The sequence below is a fragment of the Periplaneta americana genome, chromosome 4 (assembly GCF_040183065.1).
Source record: "Periplaneta americana isolate PAMFEO1 chromosome 4, P.americana_PAMFEO1_priV1, whole genome shotgun sequence".
Lineage (NCBI taxonomy): Eukaryota > Metazoa > Arthropoda > Insecta > Blattodea > Blattidae > Periplaneta > Periplaneta americana.
The window spans coordinates 87685403-87704632 of record NC_091120.1 but is presented as its reverse complement, the minus strand read 5'-3'; the positions used below and the strand labels follow the sequence as shown (position 1 = coordinate 87704632).

Here is a 19230-nt window from a genome sequence, read left to right as displayed (position 1 = left end):
CCACATTTCACTTTTTAGTTTATTTACTTCCTTTTGAACTTTCCTTTTCTGATGTACATACTTATTCCAACTTCTCTGATCTTGCTTTGCTAACCACTCCGGGTAACAACTCTTCTTGTGATCTACTTCCTCTCTCATTTCTTCCGTCCACCAATCATTCCTTTATATATATATATATATATATATATATATATATATATATATATATATATAACTTCAGTTCCTAAGGCTTCAGTTGCCGCTACATGGATTACATCTTTCATTTCTCGGTACATCCCTTCATGATATAATCCATCCAAGTTAGCCTTCCTGAATTTTTCTTCGAGTCTATTTCTATACAATGTAGTTCGACTCGAAATTCTGGTTCCATAACCGTTTCCAAAGACAGAACATCCTGTCGGTGGCTTCAGTTCTTCCAAGGAAACCTTAATTCGACTGTAAGCAAATAGTGGTCTGATCCACATTCAAAGCCTCTTTTTTACTCTGACGTCTATTACTTGTACTGAAGTTTTCTGTCTAGTTAAAAACTAATCAATTATTGACTTCTTATTGGCTTGAAACCATGTAAACTTTTGGCTTTTTTTATGTGGGAAGAAGCCAGTCCAAATTTTCATAAAAAATTCTCTGCATAACCCTGTTATGCGTAAGCCGTTGTTATTTCTGTCTTCTTTTCCTATGGGTCCACTGTATCTGAGTGATTGTGTCTCCCAACCCTTGCATTCAGATCCCCCAGAAGAAACAGTTTTTATCACTGAATTGATCTAGCACATTTTTTAGTTGATCCTCAAATTCATCCTTCTCTTCTGTACAAGAACTAATCGTAGGAGCATATACTCCTACAATTACAATCTCTCTTCCATACCTCTTTAGTATGATTGTAGCAGTTCTCTCGTTTATCGGTTAAAAGTCAAGAACCTCTTTTTTAAGCTTCTTATTAACCATTATGGAGATCCAGATGATGCTCTCTTATCCTTGCTCACTCTGCTGAAAAAAATGCCAATAATTTCCTTCTGTATTACTACCTGAACCCTTCTTCATTGTTTCTGTAAGGACAACCAGATCAAGTCTTGCTCTTTCAATTTCTGCAACGACTTCTGAAAATCTGGCATTTAAGCCTTGTACGTTCCATGTTCCATAAGCGAGTTTCCATTTAACAGAACCAAGTCTATTACCAGAAGAACCATCCATAATCCGAGGCAAATATCTAGCTTTTCGAACAGAAGATGGTTTTACATTGGAATAGATTGTCAGCCCAGACAGCAACTCCCAACCTGGAGAACCACGGGTTTTCTGTTAGGGTCCCTTTCCTTTGATAAGTTGCCTTACTGGGCTCACGAGTCTTATCTACTCGTCTGCTAGTTTTGGTCCACCCTGGGTATTTTATTTCCCCAGTACCCACCATATCTGATGAGTAGGGATGACAGTTTGTCCCAGTTCGCCACGAGGTTCACTGGTACTGGTGTATAGAGTACCTGTGTTTACTAGTTGATAGGAGCAGTCCAGCGACAGCACGCGACTGTTTGCTGGTATAGATCGGCAGAACGAAAATGCAACGTTTCTACAGGTTACCACTCCCATATAATATGTATGCGTGTAGCATATGCCTTGATTAGTTACATGTTTACAATATTACTTACACATATTTACACCATATACAACAACCGTGCAAATGGCAGAAATAACTGCAAACGTTCAATATGCTGTTTCGTTTCACAGTGCTTTTGCAAATCTTTACGAACTTTTACGTTTAGTACTGTGTTGCACATTTTACAGCGTATGTTGTCGCCCTCCACACTAAAATACTCACTTCCAAACGCAGTTGCAATTGCATTCAGTTTAGACTCTTGTCTGACTAAGTTGTATTATGTTTACACTACTGCACACAGAGTCACGATCAGAACCACGTTGCCATTAAGTGACAACGGCACCAGTAGTACGTAGGAACTGTAGGTAAACCACTACAATGCAGAACAAGCAGGCAGCGGCAGAGAGCAGCATAGGTTCGAATCCTAAACAAATCAAACGTCTGTTCGGTCTCCGGCGCAGCACACATAGGTTGCCCTTCCCTGTCACAGAGCAGTACCTTCGAACCCATGACCTCCGTGACGTCAATATAGGAAAGCAACAACCAACCTAAAATCCGTCCACGCTGGGACAAAGTGTTGTCCCTGCTGATGAGCATCCCTCTATCCACCACCCAGGAAGGCATTCGATGGGAGACTAGCAACTCCACACGAATTAAAGGCATAAAATAGAATACTGTACCTACCTTTATTACAGTTGCACATAATTCTTTACCCTAACAATATTGTACAGAATAACTAAGATAAAGCCTCTTGACTCTTAAACATCAATAGCTCTTGTAAGAAATCATCTCACATGATAACTTTGTTCATGCTGGTACCTAATCTCATGATGTATGGTATCTTGTTTTTATTTAATCTAGATGTTATTTATTCCTTCAGATTACCTGTATATCTTTGTGAACTGAAATTTATTGTATATGTTGTTATTTATTGTATCTTTTGGTAGTTTTACTATTTCTTTGAAGTACTTAAGTATGTTAAAATTAAATCCATATTAGAAATCTTATTATGTGCTTGCGCACGTGTGTGTACCTAACGACGAACGATCTGTAGTAGATTGTAGAGGGAATAAATAAGTCAATAAAAAAGAAATAAATATTTAAGGAAAATTACTTCTAAATGTTGTCGTAACCAACGTTACATTGCGTAACTCACGCTACCGTCACTCACGTTACATATTTTCATATTTCAAAATAGACTCTTGTATAATACAAACAATGCATTTTTTTAGTTCTGATTGAAAATAAGAATGAGTACTAAGAGGACTAAACAATTTAAGAGAGAGATGAAAAAAGATATTTTCATAACTCACGTTATGTGGTACATGGTGATATTTAACTCTCATTATAAGAAAAATGGACACATAATATTAAAGTCTAAACGTATCATAACTTACCTTAGGCTACTATCTCTCTGTTTATAATGATAAGTACCGATATATAATACAAATCTCCAAACCAAACAATTTTTCACACTGAAAGAGTTGTTTGTAAACAGGTGTAGCAAGCGCTAATAATCGCCAAATTAACGTGCAGGAATATACAAAAATAACGCATTTCCAGAAGAAAATATATTAGTGTTGTGAAAGTTCACTTACTTTACTTTAAAGAAATATCGAAGTTTTAGAGAAAATTATGATTTTAAAATTCAGTGCTTTTGTCCTTCATTTCTTGGAATGACCCATATACTTGCAGTAGAAAAAGTAGAAAGTTTTGCTAATTTGCAGACGAGGTTTGGTGTTCGATCAAGAAAGCTTCATACCTCTCTGAAAGATAAAAAAAAAAAACTCGACAGTAAGTTAAGGTGGTCGTAGCAGAGTTACAGATTGTGAAATGTACTTGTTTTAAAACTATTGTGGGTTGGCCATCAGAGAAAATACAGGCAGTGTGGAGCAAATGAGGAAGGCAGTTTGGTCGACTTTTTCCAAACGCTTCAACAGATGATCCTGCTCATGGTTTCTGTCCGAACAGTGTAGGCTCTTTGGGTAAATATAAAAAATCTCGGGTGAAATGTGAACAATACACCCATAAACATTCTATACCAAATTCTGTCATAGAGATAATAAAGTCCATATTTAGGGACTTAGAAGATAGATGGAAAAGTGTTATTAATTAATGTGTAGGTGGCAGTAGCGGCTGGTGGTCAAAATAATGAGTGTGCTACTTCTCTTTATCGACCTACTGTATACACTTATATGTATTTATCTTAATTTGAGACTCGCCTAGTGACGAAATATGAAGTCCATACGACTTTCTTTCGTACTGCAGAACTTGTCAATTACCCTGGTGTTAAACCCCTCCATCTTGGACATAATACTATTTTCTATTGACAGTATTACAAGAGCAGTGAGACGATCCTGGGACATAGTGTTCCTTAAAAACGTTTTTATGCGTTTTAAGCAAGAAAAACTTCTTTCTGGCTCAGCAGTGGTCATTGGTGTTGTAACCAAAATATTTAACAACTTCGTTACTTCACAGAATGGATCCTGTAAATTGTTGGAGACTATGTATTGTAACAATTGAACAGCCATCTATATTTTGGAAGTCGGGTCTTCTGTATAGAACTCCAAGTTGTGCCTTTAACACTCTTTTGTTCAGTATAGTTGACAGTAACTTCAAGTTCGCGTTCAGGAAAATTATGCGAAAAATTGTCAAACAGTTTGCTGTTCATCAATTTTGTTTCATCTAGGTAGCTTAAAGACTGGAAACGGTGAGTAGCTTCCTGAAATATATGGTCACATACTTCCTTGGCTTCAATTATCTGGGATTCCATTTCCCGGCGCTTGCTGGCTGATTTAGGAGGAAGCTCAAACAGGTAGATGGCAGCAGCAAATAAATGCAATTGATATAATAATAATAATAATAATAATAATAATAATAATAATAATATTATTATTATTATTATTATTATTATTATTATTATTATTATTATTATTATTATTATTATTATTATTATTATTATTATTATTATTATTATTATTATTATTATTATTATTATAGAGAATGAGTTTTTAAAATAACAGCACATGCAGTGTATGTATAATAGCTGTGCTCTAAATATTCGCGACTTAACACTTAAATATTTTAACTTAAACCTAAGGACAACACAAGCCCTCAGGCCATACATACCAAGGAACAATTCCTAAGCAAGGAAAAATCGCTTGGATGAGTCGGGAATTTAATCTGAAACCTGTTAGGAGTCAGCGTTGTTAACCACTAGACCAAGAGGCTGAGGCATTACAGGTATCTGAAGCTGTGAAACTTTTAGAGACAACAAGAATGAAGAAAAGGAATGTTAAATGTGAACTGGAGGATGGATATAATGAAAAGATGATTGTCAAACCAGGGCCGTAACCAGCAAACTGCATTAGGAGTTGCACTGAACTGTGTTTTGAGCTGAATGTTTTTTTTACATTGGATATAATTGAATAAACACCATAAATAAAGGTACCGGTATTAATTTAATATTTATCTGCTAATCATTATTACAACAATAATGAAACATTAAATATCGGTATTTTAAAGGACACTTGAAAGAATTGAAGTGAAACTTTATGAACCTGAAATAGAAGTAGATTTCTGTTTATCTCACTGTTAAACTGTTTCAGAAACTTATAAATATTCAAACACTTTCTCATTCTTCTCAAAGCCCAACAAGCCCAAATTCGCTTCACGTTGACTTTTCATATTCTGTCATTGTGGACTGCCAAAATCCTGGTAAGGACTGAAAGGAGCTTTCACAGAATGCTGTACTGCATCCAAAAACTCTACATGAAGCCAAAAAATCATAAACTGAAGAAAAAGCAGGTTTAATCTCAAATGTTATTGTTGTTGTTGTTTGCTGAATTTATTTATTTGTTGTGCTAAATTTATGATAATGAAATCATTAATTCTCTTGCTCTCCAGTATTTTTCACTCAAGGACGCCAAGTTGATAGTGGCTGGGCAGTGTTGAAGATGACCTTAATCCATTTCCTGTTGAAGATCACATAAGGGGCAGAGTGGTGAAGGATATATTCTAATCCTGTGGAGATATTTGGCCGAGCAGTTGTGGCCCGTAAACAGTCTAAAAATTGCAACTGCATTCTTCCTTGGGTATCCAAGGATGTTTTGGGTTGAGACAGATTCCCACCTTTTATTTTTGGAGATTTGGAGATGATGATTTGTTATAATTTTGTGATATTGTGAAGTAATTATTCTTTTTGTTGGATAATAGGATAAGGTTTTGAGCTTATGAGCAAAGTAACCATCAAAGCAGAAAAAAATGGTGCACAATCTAAAATGTTTACATCTCTGCTAAACTAGCACTTCAGTTTCATCTCATATAACTTTTAAGAACTTCAGTTTTCTCCCTCTTACACTTATACAAACATCATCTCTTCTTTAGATGGTATGTTCAAGCCCAATAAAATTGTGTTAAACTCTCATAATTTGCTGTCTCTTCCTTTAAATCTTCTACTTCAGTAATAGCTGAAATAAGTTCTTTTTTATCGCTTAATCTTCCTTCAAGTTCTCCTAGTATTACTGCGTCCATTGTTTCATAAAAAAATCTGACTTCAATCTTGAACACTGGCTGCCATCTTTAGATGATTCACAAATTGGTCCGTGAACTATGTAGTCATCTAACAATCTGCTCTTCTTGCGAACTCGCTGTTCTCAGACTGAATTTCAAATCTCATATCTTTGTACATAGCCATGCATGTTTTCAGAGTTGATCTGTACCCATCTGCATCTCTGAGTTGTTTCAAATTTTCACAAACTACATTTACTAATTTACTTGATTGTGTTAGGCTGATTTCATGATTTTGAAGTGTGTTGTCTTCTAAGAGTAGAGTTCTAAGAACTTTTTTATGAGCACCAAACAAAACCCAATATTTTCATTTATCACTGCATGCAGTAAGCCTATATTTACAGCAATATCCTCATCATCAGATGGTCTGTTTTCATTTGCTTTCACTAGCGTGTTTCTGAGATGAAGTGGAAAATTTCCAAGACTACTTCAACAACATGGAAATGATCTCTACATCACTGCTCCAGCAGTGTGACTAGGTGTTTACCTTCAGCTACGTTTTTTAGTTGTTATTTAACGACATTGTATCAACTACTAGGTCATTACTGTGTTTTTATTGTTTATTCCAGCCATAAATAAAATGTAGGCTACTGTACCAAGGAACATCTGCAATAATCACATTTGCTGTTACATTTGTCTAACCATATTAGCCATTCGGTCAATTTTTGAATTACTGGTGATAAGTAGCTGGCTTTTTTTATATTTTCTTTGCAATTTCATCAAACTTAAGGTCTTTTTACAGTATATGATCACCATAACGGAACCATACTGTAACATGGTTATTTACTTTCCTTCCTTGTCGTCACCTCAGACTGCAGTGGTGTTAAATTGTGCAGTCATCTCGCAAAGAAGAATGGACTGCTTGTAAATATGTACATACAGTACGATTTTTTAGTTACTGTAATCAATTATCATCCAGTACAATGCGTTGTTTTGCATGTTAAATTATACATGTATGAGGTTAAGAAAAATTTTAGGAGTTGCTTGGAACCCCCCTGATTACAGCCCTGTATCAAACCAAGACTGTGTTAGGATTATGTTTAGCAATGAAATAGCGACTTTAACTTCAAAAGCATCTTTTCCTTAAGTTTTGCTGATTTTTAAATAGGTATGGTACACTTTTCTCCTGAACTGCAAATGTTACAAACACCAAATTTTGCACGAGTCTTGATTTGTGTGTATTGGGAAAAAAATGGTATGCGCAGGCACCTGTGCATGCTCACACACACCCACGCACCCACCCACGCATGCACACACACACACACACACACACTCTCTCTCTCCCCCTCCCTCCCTCCCTCTCCCTCTCTCCCTCTCCCTCTCCCCCTCACTTTTTAATCCAAAATTACTTTTATAATGTTACTAGTAAAGAAATTTACTACATTGCTTTGTTCCAGTAAATATCAAAGTACCTAGGAGTGTATTTACCTAGGAGTGTATTTACCTAGGAGTGTATTTTACCTAGGAGTGTATTTAAACTCCAAACTTTCTTGGGGAGAGCATGTTGATAATGTTACAGGCAAAGCATGGAGGGCACTTCACTTTATTATGAGAATCTTGAGAAAGGCTAGCCCCAAATCGAGGGAAATAGCATATCTAACATTAGTGCGACCGTTAATGGAATATGGAACTACGTGTTGGGATCCCTATAGAATATATCAGATAAATTCCTTAGAAAGAATCCAGTATAGGGCAGCTAAATTTGTTAAAGGTAAAAGAGAAGATGGGAACGATACGATAAAAGAACTTAAATGGGAAACTTTGGAAAACAGACGTAGGAAAACTAGAATAACATCACTGTATAGAGCACATCTAGGTCAGAAAGCATGGGTAGACATAACGGCTCGGTTAGAAAAGCCAACGTACTATGGTAGGAACGATCATGATTTTAAAATCAAATGTAGGAAACAGAAAACGGATGTAGGTAAATTCTCATTTTTAAACAGAACTATAAATGATTGGAATGACCTACCTGCAGCGGTCTTTGAGGGCTGTCCTTCCTTAAGGAGATTCAAGAATAATTTAAAGAGTTGTGTATAAAGTGAAAATTAAAATTAAGGTGACATTCAACATTTAATTTTTTAAGGTGACATGTATTTATCTAGCCTTACGAGTTTACTTCCTTGGTTTGAATTGTAAATTATTTAAAAATAGCGTGTAAGAGGGCCTTAGACTAGAAATGTTTAGTTTGAATGTAGTTCTGTTTATAAGTATGCATAAGAATGCAATTATTTGACTTATTTGAACTGTTGTATCAGTGAAGCGAGGTGAGTCAGTGAAGTTATGGTTTTACAGTGCAGTGAACAGTTCCGATCAGTGATAATTTATAGCGTCAATGAAATGTGTTCTATAGTGTCAGTGAAATGTGTTACAGAGTGTCAGTGAAATGTGTGCTAAAGTGTCAGTGAAATGCGTCATAGTGCCACTACAGGGAATGAGATGAGAGTAAAGTGAAAGACTATTGAAACTTATGTAGGACCTATACATAATTATGTAGGTTGTGTTGTAAAAGTAAGTGTTTTATTTTATGTTTTATTATTATTGTGTTAAATTGTATTGTGTATTCTTATTGTATTGTGTATAAAATTGTATATGTGTTGTAAATTGTATTATGTATTGTAAATTTTATTGTGTATTGCTTATCATTTTAACTGTGTATTGTTAATATTGTATATACCACTGCCATGGGTGCTTGCCCACTTGCAGTGTAAATAAATACATACATACATACATATTCTAATGATTAAATGGTTAAATTGGAATTGGTAGCTCCTGAGAAGAGTGTACCAATGTTAACGTGAAAGAGATCAGGAAAACTTTGACATCCCAGTGCTATAAAGTTTTATTGATTAATAAAAATGTTGAATGTGTGTATGCATGTGCATACCTTGTTAAATGTTAACAGGAGTAACTGTAGTTGATGCTTATGATTTCAGAAATGGACTTGTAAGCAGAAATGGTATAAATGTGAGATCTGCAGAAACCAGTTTTTGACAATGGACAAACATAAAGCATCAAAAGAGCGTAGATCCCAATATCACCATAAATCAAGTGTTTGGAGTCGATTAGGAGATAAAAAAGCAGGGACCCAATCAAAATATCATCAGAAATCTGTTTGGACTCGATTGGGTGATACAAAACGAGTGGAGCTTACAAGCACAGCTTCCACCAGCAGCAGCAGCAGCAGCAGCAGAAATTACAGCACAGGAAACTATCAGAACAGAAAAAGGACGCATAGTAATGATACAAGTAATGAGAGACATTCTCACTACTTAAGTAAAAGGAAGAGAACTCATGAAAATAACTTTTCGCCAGAGTCTTATAATTCAAAGCCCCAATTTGGCTATAAACGTTTGGAAGGCTTGACAAAAATAAGTTCCAATGAAGTAGTAACTATATTAGCCAACAGAGATACAGGTTTCAAGGAATTATTAATTGATAAATTGAGACCTGATTTCATACACCTGATAGTGAGAACACTTGCCAAAGTATCTGAGGCTGATTTTAATGAGAATAAGACTTTTATTTTGACCATGGCATGTCAACAAGATTTCCTAAATCAGCTCTTGCAACATATAATTAGTATTTCAATTGAAGGACGCAAAAGTGACTTCGAAGATTTTTTGAGCGCCCTGCTTAAGTTTCTCAAAACAGTGTTGGAATTGTTGCCAAATTACGCCTCTGATAGGTTTCAAAAAATTTTGAGGTCCACAGATATGACAATAAATGGTATGACTACCTACCATAATGTTTCAGTCAGTACGAACTTGAAAGAAGAATTTAATTGCCTCCAGGTACAATTAAATAATTTAATGGAAGACAAAGAGAAACAAGCTAATAGTCGAAATGAATCGAAACCGCCTGATGACTTCAGAAAAATCAGCGTATATCCAACACCAGATGAAATTTTAACAAAAAAATTACCTTTCCTGAGACCAAACAAAACAAAAGGTGCATACTCTGATGTAGAAAATTATTTAGATATACAGTTTCGTCTTCTTCGTGAAGATTTTGTCTGTCCTCTAAGGGAAGGAATTATGAATTACCTTCATTCAAAGCCCACCAAGAAAAATAATAGAGTACATAATGTAAGAATCTACAAGAACGTTACTTTTAAATCAATGAAGGTGACATCCAACAAAATAGGTGTACTTGTCAACTTTGATCCAAATTTCAAGAATAAGAAAATAAGTTGGATAAATTCTAAAAGATTTATGTTTGGATCATTGCTGTGTTTTACTGACGATGATTTCAGAAGCATTATTTTGGCAACAGTGATAGACAGAGACATAAAACTTCTCAAGTCAGGATTAGTCCTTGTGGAACTGTGTGCAGGCACACATATTAGTGAATCTTTATTCAATCATTCATACACAATGGCAGAATCTGAGGTGTATTTTGAACCGTATTTTCATGTATTGAAAGGTCTGCAAGCAATGACTGAAGATAAATTTCCACTGAAGAAGTATATAGTTGATGTGGACTGCACGGACAGTACACCCCAATATCTGTTGGTGCAAAAGAACGTGAAGTACAAGTTATCACATGAGCCTTCATATTCTCCCTCATCACCTACATATACTCCCACATCACCTACATATACTCCTGCCTCACCTTCACATTCTCCTTCTTTACCTTCATGTTCAACATATTCCACATCCTCAACTGTTGCACAGTCTTCAAATTCAGTAGACAAATCTGAAGTGCCAAATATGAGAGATGCTAAAATAAAAAGTAATGCACTGGAAGACGTAGCATCAACTCCGAAACTAACTCCAGTACTTAATTTCACTGTGTTAGACTTTGATTCATGGCCAAGTGCAGAACAGTTGAGTTTAGATGGGTCTCAATACAATGCTTTTAGATCAGCTCTGACAAGAGAATTTGTGGTTATTCAAGGTCCTCCTGGCACAGGAAAGACGCATTTGGGTCTTAAAATGACGGAAGTTTTACTGAATAACTCTTCTGTTTGGAAAAGTACTGATCGTCCCATCTTGGTAGTTTGCTACACAAATCATGCATTAGATCAGTTTCTTGAAGGTCTTCTTTGTACAACTGAAGAGTTGGTTAGAGTTGGAGGACAAAGTAAAAGTGAATATTTGAGAAAATTCAATTTAAATCAGAAAAGACATTTGGAGGTAAGAAAGTTTGCTTGCACTCAGCTAAGCCTGAGTATTAAAAGAGAAATGGAAAATTATGTGAGATGTCTGAAGGAAATTGAATTAGATCTTGAAATATTAAATAAATATTCTGGCATAGTTTCGCTCCACTCTCTGAAATCAATAATGCGACGTGAACATTATGATTTCTTCATTTCATTATCAGAAAGTGTCGAAAAAGTAGATGAAGCCTTCATTGGCTGGCTTATGGAAAATGATTTGGACTTTAGTACTGAAAATGAAAAAAGCACATTTGAATTTGACTCTACGGAGAAATTGGAGAATATGGAAGTTGATCTTGAACTGCATGATGACGAAAGGAAGTCATTGGAAACATTGTTTAGCGACATTGATGTAGATTTTACAGAAGTAAATGCTCGTTTGCAAATGTCAGTAACTATAGAAAATTTAGAGAAGTGGCTTGCTGTCATTTGTGAAATGCAAAAACAAAAGCAGGAAGATGCTAGTGTGTTTTATATGCTGGAAATGGAATCGAATACAGTCCGAAAGACTCTCAAGTGTTTGAAATATCATCTCCAAAGACTGAAATCTAGACTAAGGATGAGTTTTGCTTATTTAAAGAGTGAAGAGAATTTGTTATCACTGAGAATAGAACAAAGATGGAACCTTTACAGTTATTGGCTTCAACTACTGCAGAAATCATTGTTAAATGAAACTGAGAACATTAACAAAAAATTCCATAAAGAAGCAAAGAGATATGAAGAGGTAAAACACAAGGAGGATCTGGTGATTTTGAAAAAGGCTCTTGTTGTTGGTATGACAACATCAGGTGCAGCAAGACTGCAGCCATTACTTCAGGCACTTAGACCACCAATAGGTAAGTAAAATTTAGTACCTAGCAGTTGCAGTGATACTAGTGCTTGTTGTAAAGCTACCGTAATAATAGGCTAATTATAATAATGTTGGTAGCAGTAGTGGTAGTAGGGACTATCAGTCTGTTTCTTGAAGGGACTATCAGTCTCAGTCTGTTTCTTGCCTGTGCTTTATCTCACATTGCGATTGGAAAAGGGAGCAAATGTTACCACTAATAATAGCACGTGCTTTGTTACTGAAAGCATAAATTGATATTTAAAACTGGTAATAAAGAGCACTCTACCTATGTTAAAAGAATTATTGTTTAAAATGATTTTCCTCGCCAGCAACACATCCTTGACATTGCATAGAAAATTCCCGTTAAAATGCAAAAGTTCCTCAGATGTGATTAAAGAAATTTCTCGCGTGATTTCTTTTAGTTGTAATGTATGAGGGTTATTATTGCACATTTTTGTCTTTTAAGTTTCCTTACCAATAAAAATTACATAAAATTAAACTGGGGCCACAACCCATTGCTAATAACTCTACTCTCAAAAATCTCTGAAATGAGATCTAGTGATTCGTAAGAAGTGTGTGCATTAGGAGAATCCTTCATTGTTTGTTTTTCGGGGGGGAGGGAGAGTCTCTATATTTCTGCTCAATATCTTGCAGCATTGATAGGACTTTCAAAAAAAAAAAAAAAAAAAAGTAGGCCCTATCATTATGTGTGCATTCAAACCACACCATACGGCTCGTGAAGTAGTCATAAACGTACAAAATGATGATTGTACACTACATTAGTAGTATTTTGTACACTACATTAGTAGTATTTAATTTTAAGACGCTTTCACTTGTATAGATTTTTAGGTGTATTAGGCGTCCTTAGTAAATAATAACCAAATACAATAGAATATCTGATATAGACAGTTCTCAGTCATTGACGCCATGTTCTAGCTTAGGCCAGTTTTCCAAACCCACACAGGCAGCAGATCAGTCGTCACGAGCAGACAGTGTTAAGCTGTCGCGAGACATTATAAAGCAAAATGTCACGTCACAAAGTGCTGCACTGAATTTGATTTCTGTGTGCACCTGGCCTAATTTTTCTTCCATAGGAACTCTGTGTGTGGTAATAAGTTTTTTAAACTATTTTTTTTAATTTATTAGGTTATTTTACGACGCTTTATCAATATCTTAGGTTATTTAGCACCTGAATGAGATAAAGGTGAGAATGCCGGTGAAATGAGTCCAGGGTCCAGCACCGAAAGTTACCCAGCATTTGTTCATATTGGATTGAGGGAAAACCTCGGAAAAAACCTCAACTAGGTAACTTGCCCCGACCTGGAATTGAATCCAGGCCACTTGGTTTCACGGCCAGACGCGCTAACCATTACTCCACAGATGTGAACTTTTTAAATTACAAAAGTAAAAGTTACAGTTATAAAAGTAAGTATTTTATATTATACTGACCATGAAATAAAAAAAAAGTTGGGTTTTTGTAGAATAAACTACAGAAATAGGTAAATTACCTCTAGGATTGCATATTGCTTCTTTCTCACTTGATCAGCTAATGACTGGAAGTATACACAATATGCAAGTTAGTTTTTCACGTAGGATGTAGTTTTCACGTAGGATGTAGTAATGTGCATTTCTCTTTTGCAGTTCATTAAATAGTATAGTCTACCTCAGTGGTCGAGTATTTGCTGTTACGTGTTACTTCTCGCACAGTAAGAAATGATATGTTTGTATTTCATGAGCACATGTTACATGACGAGATTGTTCGGTGGGCCTATATGTTTTGTCTATTTCAGTGATAGTGGAAGAAGCTGCTGAGGTGCTGGAAGCACACATAATAACAGCGCTTACAAAACACTGCCAGCATTTGATTCTTATTGGTAAGTTATTATATTCTGTTTGTATAATATAATCTGCTAAGAATTTAATGTTAGTTGTGCTATTTATTGCAGTCGTGAAATGCCTGAACATATGTTTCATTAACTTGTGTTTGTCATCTGACATACTGACAAGACAAGGTAGTATAAGTTGCTTATAACTTCTCAGAAAATGTGTAGCTTGGATTTGTATTTTATTTGTATTCACCTTAATGTGAAAAGGGTATTCTGATCTTCAGGATCATAATAAAGGGCTAGGTCCACTTGACTGATACTGATGACAGAAGGCGAGGTATTATAAGCAGAGAGCTGTGTTCAGGCCTTTAAACCGTGAAGTTCAGTTCACATCAACTGTAGGAAATTGGGAATAGTCCTTCACACAACAGTCTTCAATGCAAACAAACCTGTTTTCTTAAGTACCATTGGGTTCAAGAACAGGTGACCCTGGCTGAAATAAGCCCCGGTACTTGGAAGATACAAATTTAAAAATATGTGTAATTATTTTCAGGGTGTAATAAAGATATAAATTTAAAAATATGTGTAATTATTTTCAGAGTGTAATAAAGTTCACTTACCACATTCATTCATTAATTCATAGTTTTCTGCCCAAAGGCAGATTTTTCACTGCAAACCCAGCATTCTTCAAAATTCCCTATTTTCTGCCTTCCTCAGTCTAGGCCTATGATCACTATATCTTAATGATGTCTATCATCTGATATCTTCTTCTCCTCAACTTTTCTTCCGTTCACCATTCCTTCAAACGCATCCTTCAGTAGGGAACCTCTTCTTAGACAGTGACCCAGTCAATCTCTTTCTCTCTCTTCCTGATCAGTTTCAGCATTGGGCCTAGTCTTTCTTCACTCACCCTTTCTAACACAGCTTCATTTCTTATTCTCTCTGTCCACTTCACATGCTCCATCCTTTTCCGTATCCATATTTCAAATTCTTCTAATTGTTTCTCTTCACTTCGTCATAATGTCTATGTTTCTGCCTCATACAATGTCAAACTTCATACAAAGTGCTTTACTAGTGTCTTCGTTATCTCTTTTTAAGAGATCCAACAGAAGATGCTCATTTTTCTATTAAACGATTCCTTTGCTATTACTGCCCTCCTTTTGACTTCCTTGCTGCAGCTCATGTTACTAATAATACACCCCAAATATTTGGAGTTGTTTACTTGTTCTACTGCCTCATTTCGAATTTGTGAGTTTACCTTCTTTATTTTTCTTCCGATATCCATGGTATTCATCTTGTTTGCATTTATCTTCATCCCATACTGCTCACAGTTGTCATTTAGCTCCAGAACAATATATCCCTTAGAGTCATCTCCTCTTCTGCTAACAATGCCATATCAACAAATCTGAATGTATATAGAAGTTTAATTTGCATTATATATACAGAATGGAAGTTTTATAGAAATACCGGTACACATTTTATAAACGTCTTTACATCATAGTTATCATTGTCAACAAATATTTTGCATAATATTTGTCACATTTAATGGAATTCAGGAACATGTTTACACTTTATTAATAATCACTCACTAGTCGACAAAAATGAACTTTTTTTCTTTCACAAGAAGTAAAATAACATTTTCTAGAAGAATATTTCGTGCTGAATTCAAATATAATTTCAGTTTTTCCCCATCGGGCAGGAGTTTTTTGTGATATTCATTTGAATTTTTATAATATTCTAAAAAAATCTGTAACTAGCTATCTAACTCAACATTATAAGTACTCATTCTGACTTACCTAGCAAGTGGTAGATAGTGATTTTCGGGCATATTTTGCATCTGGAACGTCTCTCTTCTTGGTCCAACAGTAGTCAGCCAGCATATTGGAACTCCACTTACCTTAGTACCTCTTTTCCATAGTAGAAATTTGCTGATGAAAATGCTCACCGTGCTCATCGCTGACAGCTCCAAGATTTTCGGGGAAGTCCAAGTGAGAGTCCAAGAAGTGAATTTTTAAAGACATGTTGCATCCCATAGCTTTATAAGAATGCAGAAGATCAGTCACTATGTCACGATAGTTTTCTGCTTTATGGTTTCCAAGAAAATTGAAACATAAACTTTTGAAAGACTGCCAGGCTGCTTTCTCCAGTTGATTTAACAGTTCTTCGAAATGATCATCACCCATTAATGACCGGATTTGTGGTCCTATAAAAATTCCTTCTTTCAATTTAGCATCACTGACTTTGGGGAATTTCGATTTCAAGTACAAGAATCCATCAGACTGTTTATCCATAGCTTTGACAAAATTTTTCATTATTCCTAACTAAATATGCAATGGAGGTAACAATATTTTTTCAGGATTCACTAAAGGGACATATGACACATTTTTCTGGCCAGGGATATGAGATTCACGTTTAGGCCATGATTTTGTAACATAGTGAGACTTCCTATCTCTGCTGTCCCAGAGGCACAAAAAACAGCAAAATTTGGTGAACCCAAGTTGCAAACCAAGCAATAAAGCAGTGACCTTTAAATCACCACAGATATACCATTCATATTTTCCATATTGTATTTTCTCTAGAATTACTTTCATATTTTGGTATGTCTCTTTCATATCAGCGGCATGCGCTACAGGTATTGATGGAAGTTCATTGCCAATATGTAGCAGCACAGCCTTCAAACTAACTTTAGACGAATCTATGAATAGCCGCCACTCATCTGGCCGGTGTTGAAGCCCAAGAGTTTCCATAACTGAACAAATATCATTACAGAACACAATACCATTTTCTTCAGAGAAGCAGTCCTTGAAATCACTATGGCAGCCACGATAACTACATATTCTTACGTCTTTTTAGAGTAGATTCCACCCTTTGAGTCTGGAAGCTAAACCTTCAGCTTGCTGTTTAGACATATTTAAATCCCGAATCAGGTCATTAAGGTCTTTCTGATTGGAAAAGTATGGTTCTGATGAACAGGTATTGGCTTCAAATGTAGGGTCATTTTTATTTTCATCTGAAGCATTTTCAGTTTCAGTTAGGTCAGAATCAGAGTTATTACCTAAGGTCGTATCGGCATATATTGGTACAGGGAACTGTTCATTGTGTAAGACAGATCTTATTGCAGATTTCAAATTAGGATACTTAACTGTATGTTTTATTTTAGATGTGATTCCTGTAATATTTGTCAAACAGAAATAACAATCACTTAAATGATCCTTCAGTTCCCTCCAAATCATAGGAATTGCAAATGGCATACGATGTGTACCCTTTTTCCATCCAGTCAGCAATCTAACACACGAAACACAGCATGTATTTGGGGCCCAGCTCTTATCAAAATCACCATCCTGACAGCCAAAGTAAAGTTGATAACACTTCTTTACGAGTTGGGTCAAATGTCACCTCTGAGACTTGAAGGTTACTCACCACAAATATAGCAGAAACTGTCTACATGATTTACACACTTTCTTGGCATGATGAACAACACTAAGCACTAAAACACTACATACACAATACACTTCCGAAAAGAAAGGAAGGAACTATTTCACTACTGAACAAACTCACGGCCATCTCGATACTGACATATCACAATGCCAGATGAACAGGTCTGAGCATGTCCAAACATGAATGTACCTGCACAGGATTGTTTTATGGTGCTTCAGCATAATATTACAAATCATTTCCTTAAATACAGCTTGGATAAAATCGCTACATATGAGGTAACGGTTCCTATGACAGGTCAAAGAAAACGCTAAAATCCGATTTTAAAAAGTAGCTGTCACAAAAAAAACTGTGCCTGATGGAAAAATTCTGACTACATATCTGAATTCAGTATGAAAAACTGCACTAGAATCACTAATCAGATTTCTTGTGAAGAAAACCTTGTCGACCAGTGTATTAATAAATCACTTTATGTAATGGATGTTTGACAACATTGTTACCGAAATGTAGACTCATGCTTCACTCTGGCGTGAATATTGGGGTGTAGAGCGTTTTGCAGAGTAATTAAAAAAATTAACTTTTGAACGAAACATCTACCAGCACTAATGTTGCTGAGATATGTTTTGGACAATGAACTTGATAGTGTTTATAAACAAACAACACGTTTAATTGGTTTAATTCCCTCATTTCTAGTGAGATGTTTCTGGTCATTTTTCTTAAATTCATTCTCCTGAATAACAATTTTCCAAAAATTAAAATTCCTAATCCTATTTTTCCTAAAACTATTCTTTTAAATATTGAATGAAGAAAATTTAATATAATTTAAATAAAAAATGTACGGTATATAATTCAAGTTTATAGCAGAATAGTATGTGCTAATGCACCCAAATATTGAAGAACCTAATTTTCATTCTTATAAACACTATGATTGTTGACTATGTTTCTAATACTTCTTTCAGTTGAAATCCACTTCTTTTCATTCCTGCCTTAATTCCTCATCCCAAACTTAATTCAGCTATAATAGTTTCGGTATCTGATTGTTTTTTTTTAACTCTATCAATGCTGAATACAAATTATGGTGGTGTTTTCGGACTACGAATTTAAAACAATTATGCCACCCCTCACTTACATTGTTTGTCCGTTGAAAACCATTCAGTATGGTCTCGTAATGGTTTCATTTTTCCACTGGTTATCTAGGTTGAACTGCTCTTCTGCCTCTTGCTGGATGCTCAACCATGTAAAATTCTTTGAAGTAATCTATGATTAGAATTAATTCATCAAGTATGTTGTCTCTGAGAAGATAACATTTAGATATCTCAGTCAACCTAAATTAATAGGTATTCACTCACATTTTTTTCATTTTAATCTTGTACCGGTACATTCCCAGTAAGTTTTTGCACTAGTATGCAGTCTTGTTTGATAATAAAATGTAACCGCATACAATTAATTTTTCATCAACAATTTTCGGCTATCCATTTTTAACTTTTTCACATCATTTTCATAATAACACAGTGGCGGTCCATCAGGGGAAGCAAAGGAAGCTATGCTGGGGTAACTAAAATTAAAATAATAAAAATGTACATTTAGACAATCATTTTCCACTCCAGATGGTTTATCTAATCAGAATGTACTTTTAAAAGTTCCGCGTTGATTCTCGATGACTGGGTGACTTGGCATATAAACTGCTAAGAACGTAAAGGAAGAGAAGCTACCTTATATTTCTATCTCTTTCTTGAGATCTTTCTAACCTTGTCATTCACTGTACGTCTTAAAATGTCCATGACTGAAGGAGGGAGGGAAGTAGAAGCTAGTAGGGTGCACTCTC

General features: G+C 35.4%; 1 protein-coding gene across 6 annotated transcripts in view; it reads left to right on the top strand.

Moving 5' to 3' along the window:
• LOC138698021 (NFX1-type zinc finger-containing protein 1-like) overlaps positions 1-19230 on the top strand; it is a 161305-nt gene that overhangs the window by 39730 nt on the left and 102345 nt on the right. For all 6 annotated transcript variants that reach the window (XR_011331659.1, XM_069823699.1, XM_069823697.1 and 3 more), the window contains exons 2-3: positions 9091-12151; positions 13935-14018. Coding sequence is in view for 5 of the 6 variants with exons in the window: in XM_069823699.1 (XP_069679800.1) it covers positions 9151-12151; positions 13935-14018 (3085 nt within the window). In the remaining variant the exon portion in view is untranslated. The remainder of the gene's footprint in view (positions 1-9090; positions 12152-13934; positions 14019-19230) is intronic.